This window comes from Saccopteryx bilineata, chromosome 10 (genome assembly GCF_036850765.1).
Source record: "Saccopteryx bilineata isolate mSacBil1 chromosome 10, mSacBil1_pri_phased_curated, whole genome shotgun sequence".
In the NCBI taxonomy this organism is placed as follows: Eukaryota; Metazoa; Chordata; class Mammalia; order Chiroptera; family Emballonuridae; genus Saccopteryx; species Saccopteryx bilineata.
Window position 1 is genome coordinate 40101848 of NC_089499.1, and position 12295 is coordinate 40114142.

The 12295-nt window shown below is 37.2% G+C and overlaps 1 protein-coding gene across 2 annotated transcripts in view; it reads right to left on the reverse strand.

The window, feature by feature from the left end:
* The window catches only part of STAG1 (STAG1 cohesin complex component), a 468912-nt gene that overhangs the window by 147477 nt on the left and 309140 nt on the right, over positions 1 to 12295 (reverse strand). For both annotated transcript variants that reach the window (XM_066244489.1, XM_066244487.1), the window contains 2 exons: positions 9235 to 9333; positions 8662 to 8741 (listed from right to left, as the gene is read on the reverse strand). In XM_066244489.1, the coding sequence (XP_066100586.1) occupies positions 8662 to 8741; positions 9235 to 9333 (179 nt within the window). The remainder of the gene's footprint in view (positions 1 to 8661; positions 8742 to 9234; positions 9334 to 12295) is intronic.

Consider the following 12295-nt stretch of genomic DNA (forward strand, 5'->3'; position numbering starts at 1 on the left):
ATCAAAAGACACAGGGTAGCTGTGTAAATATAACACTCATATATTTGTTGTCTATAGGGGACCCACCTCAGAATGAAAGATACACACAGATTAAAAGAGATGGAAAATAATATTTCATGCAAATGTAAAGAAAAAGAAAGTTGGGGCAGCAATACTTAGATCTGACAAAATAGACTTTAAGACAAAGGCTATACTAATAGACAAAGAAGGATACCACTTTATCATTATAAAGTAAGTAATCCCAACAAGAGTTAATATAATCCTTGTAAACATTTATGCATCCAACACACAAAAATCTAAATATGTAAAACAAATCTTGATGAACATAAAAAGAGAGATTGACAGTAATACAGTCATTCATAGTAAGAGATTTTAACACCCTATTGGCATCAATGGACAGATTTTACAGACAGAACATCAACAAGGAAACAGGACCTTAAATGACAAACTAGATTAGATGAATTTTTATTGATAGCTTCAGGGTATTTTACCCCAAAGCAACAGAATATATATTCTTTTCAAGTGCCCAATGAACATTTTCTATAATATACCACGTTAGGACACAAAACAAATCTCAATAAATTTAAAAAAATTGAAATCATATTGAGCATTTCCTGACCATAATGGTACACTGAAAAACAAAGATATGGAGGCTAAATAACATGTCACTAAACAATACATGTATTAACAATGAGATCAAGAAAAATATCAAAAGATATTTTGAAACAAATGAAAATGAGATAGCAATAGCCCTACAACTATGGAACACAGCAAACGCAGCCCTAAGAGGAAATTCATAGCATTACAGGCCTAGTTCAAAAAGAGAAATTCTAAAATAAAAAAATCTAACTTCACATTTAAAGGAAGTAGAAAAAGAACAACAAAAAATAAAGCCCAAAGTGAGTAGAAGAAATAAAATAAGAAAGATCAGGCCCTGGCCGGCAGTAGCTCAGTTGGTTAAAGTGTCATAACATGACAGGCTGTGGGTTTGAACCCTGGTCAGGGAACACAGAAAAATCAATCAATGATGGCATAAATAAGTGGAAAAACAAATCTATGTTTCTCTCTCCCCTTTCCTCTCTATCTAAAAAAGTCTATTAAAAAAAACGATCAAAGCAGAAATAAACAAAATAGAGTCTAAAAAACAATACAAAATATCAATAAAACCAAGTGCTGGTTTCTTGAAAAGATAAACAAGACTGATAAACCTTTAACCAGACTCATCAAGAAAAAAAGAGAAAGAACCCCCCAAAAATCAGAATAAATGAGAAGTAACAACAACTGACATTAAAGAAATACCAAGGATTATAAGAAATATTTCAAACTATTATAGGCCAACAAATTGGACAATCTGGATGAAATGGATAAATTCCTAGAAATATACAATCTTCCCAAGCTGAATGAGGATATTCAGAGGCTGAATAGACAGATTACAATTCATGAAATTAAAGGAATGATAAAAAAAACTGCAACAAAGTCCTGGACCAAATTACTTCATAGGTGAATTTTACCAAACATGCAAATAACTAATACCTATTTCTCAAGCTATTCCAAAATATTTAAGAGGGTAGACTCCCAAGCTCATTCTACCATGCCAGCATTATACTAATTCCAAAACCAGATAAAGACACTACACAGAAAGAATAGACCATTATCCCTGATGATCATAGATACTAAAATCTTCAACATAATATTAGCAAATCGAATCCAGCAATAAATTAAAAAGATCATGCAGCCTGATCGAGTGAGATTTATTCCAGGGATGAAAGGTTGATACAGTATCTGCAAATCAGTAAACGTGATACATCACATAAACAAAACGAAAGATAGAAATTTCATTATCATACCAATAAATACAGAAAAAGAATGACAAAATTCAGTATCTATTTATAATAAAAACTCTCACCAGCATGTGAATAAAAGAAACATAACTCAGTGTAATAAAGGTCATATATGACAAACCCATAGCAAACATCACACTGAATGGGCAAATACTAAAAGCATTTCTCTTAGGATTGGGAAAAAAAAGAGGGATGTCTGCTTTCCCCACTTGTATTCAAAATAGTCCTGGAAGTCCTAGCCGCAGCAATCAGACAAGAAGAAAAAATAAAAGGCATCCAAATTGAAATGAAAGAAATAAAACTATCATTATTTGTAGATGACATGATACTGTATGTGGAGAACCCTAAAGATTCCACCAAAACTATTATAACTATAGGAATTTTGTAAAGTAGCAGGATACAAAAGAAATACCCACCTATCAGTTACATTTCTTTCTTTTTTTTTTTTTTGAGTAAGAGAGTGGTGAGAGAGAGAGAGAGGCAGAGACAAACAGGAAAGAAGAGAGAGAGAGAGAGGATGGAGAGATGAAAAGCATCAATTAGTAGTTGCGCCACCTTAGTTGTTCATTAACTTTCTCATATGTGCCTTGACAGAGGGGCTCAAACTGAGCCAGAGACTTCTTTCTCAAACCAGCAACTCCGGGATCATGTTGATAATCCCAAACTCAAGCTGGTGAACCTGCACTCAAGCCAGTGACCTTGGGGTTTCAAACCTGGGACCTCAGCATTCCAGGTTAATGCTCTGTCCACTGCACCCAAAACAGTCAGGCTTAGTTACATTATTTATTTTAAAGTCAGAGGAGAGGAGACAGTGAAAAAAGACTCCCACATGTGCTCCAACTGGGATCCACCTGACAATCCTCCGCCTCCTGTCTAGGGGTGATGCTTGAATCAATTGAGCTATTTTTAGCCCTCGAGGCTGATGCTTGAACTAATCCAGCTATCCTTAGTGCCTGGGGTCATACTCAAACCAATGAAGTCACTAGCTATGGGAAGGAAGAAAGAGGGGGAGAGAAGCAGATGGTCACTTGTTCTGTGTGCCCTGAGAGTCGAACGTGGGAGGTCCAGAGGCCAGGCCAACACTCTTATTGACTGAGCCAAAAGGCCAGGGCATCAGTTGCATTTTTATACACCAATAATGAACTATTAAAAGGGAAACTAACAAAATAATCCCATCCACAATTGCTTAAAAACCCCCCCCCAAACCTAAGAGTAAATTTAACAAAGGATGTAAAAGACCTATATTCAAAAAATTATACTTTAAGGCCACAATAATCAAAGCAGCACGGTACTGGCATAAGAACAGACATATAGATCAGAATAAATCTGGAATTTTATTCAGAATGGAGAGCCCAGAAATAAACTCACACATTTATAGGCAACTGATATCTGACAAAGGAGGCAAAAACAGGCAATGGAATAATAAGTTTATAAAATAAAAGGTGTTGGGAATATTGGACAGATACATGCAAAAAAAAGTGAAGCTAGACCACCATCTTACACCATACACAAGAATAAACTGAAAATGGGATTAAAGACTGAAATATTAGACTTGAAATCATAAAAATCCTAGAAGAAAACATAGGAAGTACAATCTTGGACATTCTCGTAGCAGTATTTTTTCTGATATATCTCCTGGGCAAGGGAAACAAAAGAAAAAATAAACAAATGGGGCTACATCAACTAAATAGTTCTGCACAGGAAAGGAAATCAACAACAAAATGAGAAGACAATCCAATGAAGAATAGGACATATTTGCCTATGATACATCTGATAAGGGATTAACACCCAAAATTTAAAAAGAACTTATATAACTCGACAACAACAAAAACAATCTAATTAAAAAATGCACAAAGGACATGAATAGACACTTCTCCAGAGGACATAGAGATGGCCAATACACATATGAAAAGATGCTCAATGTTACTAATCATCAGAGAAATGCAAATTAAAACCACAATGAGATATCACCTCACACCTGTCAGAATGACTATCATCAATAAACCAATAAACAGCAAGTGTTGGCGAGAATGTGGAGAAAAGGGAATCCTCATGCACTGTTTGGTAGGAATGCAGTTTGGTAGACATTGTGGAAAGTAGTATTGAGTTACTTCAAAAAATTAAAAATGAGACTGCCTTTTGAGCCAGGGATTCTACTTCTGAAAATTTATTCAAAGAAACCCAAAACATCAACTTAAAAGAATATATGTACCCCTATGTTCATTGCAGCACTATTTACAATAGCCAACATTTGGAAGCAGCCCAAGTGTCCATCAGCTGATGACTGGATAAAAAAGCTGTGCTTCATGGCCCTAGCCAGTTGGCTCAGTAGAGCACTGGCTTGGTGTGTGAATGTCCCCGGTTCGATTCCTCGTCAGGGCACACAGGAGAAGTGCCCATCTGTTTCTCCACCCTTCCCTCTCTCCTTTCTCCATCTCTCTTCCCCTCCCACAGCCAAGGTTCCACTGGAGCAAAGTTGGCCCAGGTGCTGAGGATAGCTCCATGGCTTCTGCCTCAGGTGCTAGAATAGCTCAGGTTGCAAAGGAGTAACACCCCAGATGGGCAGAGCATCGCCCCCTAGAGGGCGTGCCAGGTGGATCCTGGTAAGGTGCATGTGAAAGTCTGTCTCTGCCTCCCTGCTCCTCACTTCAAAAAAATACAATAAATAAACAAACAAACAATAACAACAACAAAAAGTTGTAGTTCATTTACACAATGGAATACTACTTGCCTGTAAAAATATAAAGAAATCTTACCCTTTGTCACAGCATGGGTGGACTGGGAGAACATTATGCTATCAGGGGTAGTCAACCTTTTTATACCAACCGCCCACTTTTGTATCTCTGTTAATAGTAAAATTTTCTAACTGCCCACCAGTTATATAGTAATGGTGATTTATAAAGTAGAAAAAATTTTACTTTATAAAATTTATAAAGCAGAGTTACAGCAAGTTAAAGCATATAATAATAATTACTTACCAAGTACTTTATGTCGGATTTTCGCTGTTTGGCAGAATAAATCTTTATAAAACAACTTACTATAGTTAAATCTCTTTTTATTTATACTTTGGTTGCTCCACTATAGCCCATCATGAAAGCTGGAGCGCCCACTAGTGGGCAGGAGGGACCAGGTTGACTACCACTGCGCAAGTGAAATAAGACAGGGAACGACAAGTACCATATAATTTCCCTCAGATGTGGAATCTAATGAATAAAATGAACTAACAAGCAAAACAGAAACAGACTCATAGAGAGCAGACTGACAACTGGGGGTGGGGGCTGAGTCAGAGGGCGATGTAAAGGGACTGAACAAGAAAGACCCAAACAAACAAAAAACTGAAAACTAAAACAAACAAAAATACTCTGAACAGGGACAACAACAGAGGGGTGGGGGGATGAAGAAATAAATGGTGATGGTCAAAGACTTGACAGTACAGTGTAGAAATGATATATTGTAGAACTGTGCACCTGAAACCTGTATAATTTGTTAACCAGTGTCACACTAAGAAATTCAATCAAAAGGGAAAAAACCCTAAATTTTATTTACAACAGTTTTAGATTAGCAGAAAAATTGTAAGACAGTACAGAGTTCCCAGTAGTTCTCTCCCAGTTTCCTCTATGGTTAACATGTTACATGAGTGTGTTATTTTATTTTCACAATTAATAAGCCAATACTGATACATTATTATTAACTAAAGCACAAATTTTAGAGATGATGGTTTTTCAGACAAAAAAAAAGTTAAGTTAGATAGATAAGCACTGAATAAGTAGAAATGCTAATCAAAGACCTTTCCCCCCAAAGTAACTAAAAACTGACATGGCTTTAGTAAGAGAATTCTCTCCAAGGTTTAAGAAAAAAATTAATCTCTATCAAAGAAAATTTATTTTAGAACATAAAAAGGGCAAGAAACAATAAATATACTTCACAAAAAGAATAACCTTGAGGTCCTGGCTGGTTGGTTCAGTGGCAGAGCGTTGGCCTTGTGTGCAGGAGTCCCGGGTTCGATTCCTGGCTAGGGCACACAGGGGAAGCGCCCATCTGCTTCTACACCCCTCCCCCTCTCCTTCCTCTCTGTCTCTCTCTTCCCCTCCCGCAGCCAAGGCTCCATTGGAGCAAAGTTGGCCTGGGCGCTGAGGATGGCTCCATGGGCTCTGCCTCAGGCGCTAGAATGGCCCTGGTTGCAACAGAGCAATGCCCCAGATGGGCAGAGCATTGCCCCCTGGTGGGCATGCCAGGTGGATCCCGGTCGGGCGCATGCGGGAGTCTGTCTGACTGCCTCCCCGTTTCCAACTTCTGAAAAAAATACAAAAAAAAAATACAAAAAAAAGAATAACCTTGATTCTGAAGTTAGATAAAAGAAAAAAAAAATCGTCAAATTTACACAAGAACACAGACACGAAAATCCTAAGACATTAACTATAACATGTATTTAAGCAAAATACAACAAAACCAAATATATTGTGTTCAAACAGGATATATTCTAAAAATACAAGGGTAGTTTACCATTAGACAAATCTGTCAATTAGATTCAGGCTCATCAGTGTATAAAATGAGAATCTCAGGACAATAAAAAATAACATTTATCATATATCAAAAACTTAATCTCAGAAATCACAGAAACAAAGAACTTTAGATGCCTTCTAAAGAACAAAAAAACAACAAAAAAATCTGCTACCGCCTGACTAGGCGGTGGTGCAATGGATAGAGCATCAGATGGGAATGCGGAGGACCCAGGTTCGAGACCCCGAGGTCGCCAGCTTGAGCGCGGGCTCATCTGGCTTGAGCAAAGCTCACCAGCTTGGACCCAAGGTCGCTGGCTCCAGCAAGGGGTTACTCGGTCTGCTGAAGGCCCACGGTCAAGGCACATATGAGAAAGCAATCAATGAACAACTAAGGTGTTGCAACGAAAAACTGATGACTGATGCTTCTCATCTCTCTCTGTTCCTGTCTGTCTGTCCCTATCTATATCTCTCACTGTCTCTGTGTAAAAAAAAAAAAAAAAATCTGCTACCACTAATAGTTTTATATTGCTAAAAGACCTGGCTAATGTAATTAGACAAGGGAATAAAACAACAAGTTTTAAGTTAGAAAAGAAGACAATATTGAAATTATTTGCAAATAACATAATAATTTACATTAGTAAACCCAAGAGAATTAACAAACCACCAGAATGCAGAGTTCTAATAGGTTCCATATACAAGACCAACATAAAAATTAGAGGTTCTCTGCCTCACCAAAAACCAGGAAAGTATTTTTAAGACAAAACATAATATGATAATAAAACCATAACGTACTTAAAAATTAACCTAGTAAAAAATGTATGATACCTCTATGAAAAAATTTAAACCTTATATAAAAGACCCAATAAAAAGACTTAAGACTTGAATAACAAAATGCACCATTTTCATGTATATATGATTAATTGTAAAAAGTTCCATTCTCTCCTAAACTTTTCTTTAAATTAAATGTCTTTCAATATTTAAAATCCTGGCCAAAGTTGTTGAGGAACTAAACAACTGTGCTTTAAAAATTCATATAGAATTGAAAGAAATTCACAAGTAGCTAAGTGGATTTTAAAATGATAAAGAAGAAATCACCCAATAAGAGGAGACCACGTTTATAACATATACTATATTATAAAGCCACAATAATCAAGAGTATACTAGAACAGAAAGAGAAAAAAAGACATCAAAATAATGGGGGGGGCGTGAAGGAGGGGAGTAAAGAACAAATATACGGTGATGGGCACACAAGCAATCAAAGTTCAAATGCTATAGAGATGTTCACTTGGAACCTATGTACTCTTATTGATCAATGTTACTCCATTAAATTTAATTTTTAAGCAAACAAAACTAGACACCAGCATAGTTGGTGATGGTCATGACAAATGTGGCATTACAAAGTAGGGAGGGGAGGATTTGTAATGACTTTTACTGGGGTCTACATTCTCACATAAATTCTACCTAGTTTTTAGTCAAAGCTCTATACATAAAATTATTACTCTGTAAAATTTTTATCATATTAATGATACAATTTAAATGCCTTATTTCCTTTTTTTTACTTCTATACCATTCCAAAGAAGCCTATTTGAAAAACATATCCTTTTTGAATCCTTTTCTTCTTTTTTTTTTTAATAGAAAGGTATGTTTCTTCATTGATATTTCCTCTGGACTAGTTTCTTCATTGATATTTCCTATGCAAAAGAAGTTTTATATGGAGGCAACAGAAACAGTCAAAACAGAAAACAAGCCTGACCAGGCAGTGGCACAGTAGATAGCACATCAGACTGGGATGTGGAGAACCTGGGTTTGAAACCATGAGGTTGCCAGCTTGAGAGTGAGCTCATCTGGTTTGAGCAAGGCTCACCAGCTTGAACCCAAGATCGCTGGCTTGAGCAAGGGGTCACTCAGTCTGCTGTAGCCCCTGGTCAAGGCACATATGAGAAAGCAGTCAATGAACAACTAAGGTGCCACAATGAAGAATTGATGCTTCTCATCTCTCTACCTTTCTGTCTGTCTGTCCCTCTCTCTGTCTCTGTCACACAAAAATAAAAATAAAAAAAAGAGAAAAAAACAAAAACATTTTGTTTCAAACCTAACCTTAAAATGTGAAAGTAGAACTTAAAATGGTAAGTACAGGTTGGGGCCAAAGTAGGTTTATAGTTGTGGGTACACAAAATATAGAACTTAGTCTTGTATTATTAAACCTACTTTTGTCCGACCGTGTATAGTAGGGTTATATATGTAAATTATATCAATAATGCTGGGAAAAAGGATATTATAAAATCAGTAGATTAAAATAAGATTTTAATTATACTTACTGAAGTATCAGAGTAACCAATCGAATAGCTTCCACAGCAACATCATACTCCTTATCAAGTGTCATTGATACAATGCGATCCTGAAAATAAGTTAGAAATTAAATCAACCATGAGCAGAAAATAAGTCAGTAAAGACCCAAGGAAATGCCTTTGGAAGAGTACACGCAAGACTAAAGTTAAAGAAAATGGAAAGCTTTAATCTTGAAACTGCATTACAGTTCTACTCACACAAAGAAGTATTAGGATAAATGTTCATAATCTAAAATCTTTCTCATCGACTGGCATTCCCTAACACTGAGACAAATAAACATTAACTTGCAACATACATATAGTTATAAAAAGCTGTATATAAAGCAAATCTTGTTTTAAGCAGAAGTCTTCTACTGGAGGCAATAAATAACTCATGTTGGTAATAGCTTTTGTAAAACAGATTCAGTTCATTTACTTAATGCAGGTTTATCTAAAGAATATGCAGTAAAAAATATAAACTAAACACTTGTATGGCAATGTCACTTGCTAAACTAGAATTTTTAAAGTGAAAAATAAAATAAGCTATGCATTCTTGATGCTTACCTTGAATCGGTTTGTGAATAGCTCCAATTTGGGGAATAATTCTCTATTGGTATATAGACTCTGTAGAGCTTTCAAACACTTCAGCCTGACTTCTCCTTGCTATGGAAATATAAATAAAAACACAACAGAAGCCATCAACTCCATGCCAAAGAGATTAAAAAGACTTTCAAGTCTTCATGAAGACTATAGTAATTTTCAGCTTAACCATTCAACTTCATACTGCAATTCAACATAGGGTAGAATTGAGCAACTGCAGTCTGTGTTTCACTCATATTTAATTTAAAATGCACTGAAAACCCCTTAGTTACTTGAGAGTAAACTATATCTTTTTCAAACATTTACCAACTTTAATTCAAGATGGAGTATTTCCACGTTATAATGTGACACTTGGAGAGAAATTTTAAGCAATAATTTCAATTAGAGAAGGCCACTCTAATTTGTCCTTTATGTAACTACTGAACAATTCTGCAGAAAAACCCAACTTCATATTTTTAAGCTGATCATCATTTATTCATTTAAAAAATACTGAATGCCTTTTATACTCCAGAAAGAGAAGTTAGAAAACATATACAGCAGAATGTTTAAAACAGGCAAAATCAAAGAGTGAAGTGTCCTGAGACTACTGACTTCAATATCTGCATTATCTTCAATAAAGTTATTAACTTGGGAGTAGATGTTGGTGATCAAAGTATATTCAGAATCATCTAGAAATTTTGTTAACTCTCAAAAGATTCAGAGAAGACTGAAGTGTCTATTTTCAAAACGAAGCAATGTGCTATAACAGTAGGAGTCATTAGTAGGAGTCCAAGTTTTAGAATCAGACAAAACTAGATTTTACTTCCAATTCTATAGCTTATGATCTATCTACATGAGAGATAGCAAATGTATTAGTCACTCTAATTGTTTACTCACTTATAAAATGGTGATACCAACTTTATAAGGCTGTTATACAGATTAAATGCTGGGTATACTGGTAAAAGTTTTAACAACCAACTCTGCGGACAGAAGCTCTGAATTGTTGCATTTGTAGTTTTCTGTGACATAAATAATCCCTCTATAAACATTTTCAAGCTACCAATAAGATGTTATTCAGGAAGGAATGTGCATAATCACTCTCTTGCAAGCTGGTTCAAGGTAGCTCTAGTACACAACTGAATTAGATGATGCTTGTTGATAAGGAAAGTCTCTAGCACATAGAAAAAGTACCTGAGATACCTGTAGTAGATGCTGCTGTTGCCCCTCCCATCCCCATATAGTAGGCTAATCTTCCCTGCTTCTTCCAGTGTTAACTGCTCATATCTGTACCTCTCTCTAGAGAACTATGGTTGAAAAGAACCACCAGGAACAGAGATTTCTGGGAGATTATGCTCTACTTTGTCTCTCCTGTCCACACAATCTCTCCCCAGGCTGAGGCCTATAGCCAGGGGGGAATGATATACAGTACAGCAAAACAGCACAACTTCCTTGTCTCAGGACAGTATAACCTCTAAGGTGCAACTTAGTCTTCAAAGCTCCCAGTGAGCCCTGGCCGGTTGTCTCAGCGGTAGAGCATCGGCCTAGCGTGCGGAGGACCCGGGTTCGATTCCCGGCCAGGGCACATAGGAGAAGCGCCCATTTGCTTCTCCACCCCTCCGCCGCGCTTTCCTCTCTGTCTCTCTCTTCCCCTCCCGCAGCCAAGGCTCCATTGGAGCAGAGATGGCCCGGGCGCTGGGCATGGCTCTGTGGCCTCTGCCTCAGGCGCTAGAGTGGCTCTGGTCGCAATATGGCGACGCCCAGGATGGGCAGAGCACCGCCCCTGGTGGGCGTGCCGGGTGGATCCCGGTCGGGCGCATGCGGGAGTCTGTCTGACTGTCTCTACCCGTTTCCAGCTTCAGAAAAATGAAAAAAAAAAAAAAAAAAAAAAAAAAAAAAAAAAAAAAAAAAAAAAAGCTCCCAGTGAGATCTTGCTGAGATAAGATTTCTAAAACCACATTTGTAAGTATATTTCTGCTATATCCTGTGTTCCTCACTTTCTCACAGGTTTTTGAGAGTGCAAACCTTGATGTATCACTAGCAGAAAAATCTGACTCAGGTTTGGTTTCTAGGGAATGCTACCTAAACAGTTTGTACCAAGAGTGGTCCTAGGAAGCTGAACTCAATGACTGAATTCTGGGGTTGGATCACTTGAAGGATGAATACTATGAGGAAAGATCCAATTACTGGATAGCAGTCATTTTCTAGTTCACCTATGGGTGAAAGGGGATGTACCTAGCATTGGAATGAGCAAGATAAGAACTAAAGAACTGGGTAGCTAAGTGTTACTGATATATTAAAGAATTTAAAGTAAATGTTGCCTCTTGAACATTTAAATACATTTATCTTTTGCAGATAAAGAGCTGATCATAATGAAAACCAGGCACAGAACTCAACTGTAAGTGTGGCAGAATTTAAGACAGTTTGCATCCCAGGCAAGTCTCTCATGCCAAAACCAGGGCAAAAGTCTAAACAATATGTGGGTGAATGCAGCTGAGAACTTGACTTGTTATCCCTCATACTGCAAGGGAACTCACATCCCTTGTTGGAAGATAGTACACCCCCTACTCCAGACTATATGGAAGCCTCAAGTAAAGTAAACGCCTAAAGGACAATGCTTGTAGCCTTCTTCATTATCCACACAAACTTCCCCCTGTGGCCCCAAGACTAAGGTCAAATCTCAGCATGGCCCAAATGGAAAGTATTATGTCTGCTAAGCAAGGAGGAGTATATGCTCTTAAGTGCTAAAGAAATGGCCAATTTGAACAAGAAAAAAACCAGAATGTTTAGGGACTGGCTGCTGAAGGTACTGAATGAGAGAATAGGAATAAAAAATAGGAGTTTTTTTGATATGGAGCACTTACCCTAGAGTCAGGATTTAAGGCCCTGTTAGGGGTCCCTGGAAATGGCCCAACATGGATGGCTCTTGGAAAAGGCAATGGTGCATATTAAATAGAACAGATGCCAGAATTGTGTGCCAGACTGTGAAAGAAGGAATTCAAAGACATAGGGAAGTAATAAGCACGCCAGAAAGGATCTATTACATAAA